This window comes from Crocuta crocuta, unplaced genomic scaffold, assembly GCF_008692635.1.
Source record: "Crocuta crocuta isolate KB4526 unplaced genomic scaffold, BGI_CrCroc_1.0 scaffold108, whole genome shotgun sequence".
Taxonomy (NCBI): domain Eukaryota; kingdom Metazoa; phylum Chordata; class Mammalia; order Carnivora; family Hyaenidae; genus Crocuta; species Crocuta crocuta.
Genome location: NW_027532825.1, coordinates 8,620,691 through 8,623,275, shown reverse-complemented (window position 1 = coordinate 8,623,275; position 2,585 = coordinate 8,620,691). Strand labels below are relative to the sequence as shown.

General features: G+C 44.4%; 1 protein-coding gene across 1 annotated transcript; it reads right to left on the bottom strand.

The window, feature by feature from the left end:
• Nucleotides 1-354: 354 nt before the first annotated feature.
• Nucleotides 355-2,562, bottom strand: MPLKIP (M-phase specific PLK1 interacting protein). Its single transcript, XM_077781144.1, has 2 exons — nucleotides 1,896-2,562; nucleotides 355-876 (listed from the first exon to the last, which is right to left on the bottom strand). The coding sequence occupies exons 1-2, from the start codon at nucleotides 2,358-2,360 to the stop codon at nucleotides 676-678; spliced, it is 666 nt and encodes a 221-aa protein (XP_077637270.1). The 5' UTR covers nucleotides 2,361-2,562; the 3' UTR covers nucleotides 355-675.
• Nucleotides 2,563-2,585: the final 23 nt, after the last annotated feature.

Here is a 2,585-nt window from a genome sequence, read left to right as displayed (position 1 = left end):
CAGACCTACCATTATCCTTTCTAGTTAAATGAGTATAAAAAGAATACCCTCTTTTACTTAAGTGTAAGTGGGTTTCTGTGACTTTCAATCAAGTTTCAATGCATTTTTTACAAAAGCATTACATAAGTATGCACAAAGAACAATGTATAATAAATATGAATAGAATTCTCTTCTGTTCTCTTCCTTCACCCTCTTTCCCTATGAACAAATATAGAACTAGCTACAGCTCAAAGGATGGTTTATTTCATTTTCAAAAGTAGTATGCAAAATACTTATCTATGAATTCTAAGCAAATGATTACAGGCGTTATTTTGATAATTCTACTTCTTCAGCATATGACAAAACCACAATATATCTAGAAAGACAAAATGTTTTATTTTAAAACATTGGAAAAACCATTGGAAAGACAAATGTCCATTATATAACCATGAATGTTAAATATCTGGAAACTGTGAATCTTCTAAAATGTGGTAGGCACTTCCAAAGAGCTAAATATTGCAAATTATTCTACCGTGTCTTCTCTATTATCAACAATACTTGATATGATGAAAAATACCAAGAAGACCCAACTAATTATTCAAAGTCACCATCCTAGGGTTCAACTTAATTACACAAGTAAAAGTTTTGTCCAAGATGTTCCTGTCACAAGAAGCTTCCGGGTGAATTTCAGAAATGTTAACAAAAGTATCTTCCTTTTTTGCCTGTGAATGTTTGAGTATTGCTGTACTGTTGGTTAATATCCACTACAGATACTGGTTCTAGGCCAGCCCAAGGGTCTTCAAGCATTGAAGGCTTGAAATAACTTTCCAACTCATTAGACATTCTTTTTTCTCTACCACGCCCTGATCCAAATGGTGTAGATGTCCTTGGAGAACCCTTTAGGAAAAAAATCATCAGTTAAACAAAGGTTTAGTAGAGATAATTGGCACTTTTTTCTTTTAAAGCTAGTGGGGATCACATTGCTAGTTAAAGGTTGTGTTCTGAACCCAAAGATGTTCAACTGCAAAGTCCATTCCTCCTTTAATCTAGTTTTGTTTCTAAAAGTATTTAAGCCAGTTTGACATACTTGTTTATTAACAATTCCATGCCAACTGTCATCTTCAAATACTTCTAGATTTCTAGTGTAGGAACTTCGCAGAACTATCAGTCGGTGATGAAATAAGAAGAATTTAATTATATTTCAGTTCTCCCTCAAAATTTCTGTCTTTTTCTCGAAGGAAATTAAAACTTTTCTTTTTTAACCCTACAGCTTCAAAACTTCTAGAACTGTTCCATCCTATGAAATTTTATCTCTTTAGCAGCGGACTCAGAAGGGATGAGGTTGATTTAGTATAAGGCAAGTAAGAAAACCATGAAGTTTTAAACGACAGAAATCTTAGAAACATCAGAAATACCCCCTCGGAATTCTCCTGAATTCACACTTACTGAGAAGAATGGGAAAGTTTTAAAATCACTGCTTTCTTTCTGAAAGACTTGGAGCAGAAGCCAGTGTCGTTTGAAGCTTCCGCCCCCTCCCACCGCCCTTGCCTAAAAAAGACGCCGGTTGTAANTCACTCCTTCCCCCGCCCCACCCCCACCCCGCCCCAGAGAACAATTTACTCAGACGAACTGGCAAGGTCCCTGGCAAAGGAGAGGGAATTAGGGAAAGCTGTGTATGATCGGCAGTGTACTGGTTCAAAGCAGGAGGGCTCCAGAAACAGAAAGTACAGCTGTTACTTAAGATAATCTAAAGAAAGTTACTTAACTTCTCTCAGCCTCAGTTTACTCATTTGCAAAACAGGGCCAACCATAGTATCTCACCTCATAGAGGATTAACCAAAATAATCCATGTAAAGGGATTATTAGTACCATGCCTGCCATACAGTAAGAGCTCGGCAAACGCTGGCTAGTATTACCTGGGGGTGGGTCTGCTGCTGCCCTGGGGAGTAGCCGAATTGCTGCTGGGACCCCGCGGGGGACCTGGAGTAGGAGCCAGGGTAGCCGCCAGGGGACGGAGACCCGAATCGGCCCCCCGGGAAGCTGCCGCCGTGCCGCGGAGAGTGGCTGCTTCCGTAGGGCCTAGACCGGGGCCCGTACGGCGGCGTGTGGTGCGGACTCCCGTAACCGTCCCGAGGGGAGGGCGGCCGCGGTCCGCCTCCGCCCGGGGTACCCCGGAAGCTGCTCCCGCTACCCCAACTTCCTACACCCGCGCCGGGGTAGGGAGGAGTCGGGGGTCGAAAATTCTGCCGGTGCATCTCAGGAGACGAAGACGAAGACCTCACTGCCGCGTTCTCCCGCCGGAACTGTCCCGACCAACCCTTCTCAGAGACTCGGTGGTCCTTTGCCAAAACAGTCCTCTGCCTTCCAGCGCGGTACAGCATATTGGTTCCGGCGTATCAAAGGTTCCGCTAGGCGCAGGCTGGTAAGCGGGTTCCTGAACTGGGTGGAGATTGAGCGGACTTAATAAACGAACGAGAAATAAAAAGGACAAAAGAAAGGCCGAACTTCGGCTCCAGCAAAGGGCTCTGTCGTCTCCTGCGGTGTGCGGCAGGGACGGACTGCACACTGCCGGACGCGGCAGCGCGGGATCCGAGGCGCTTGGGCGG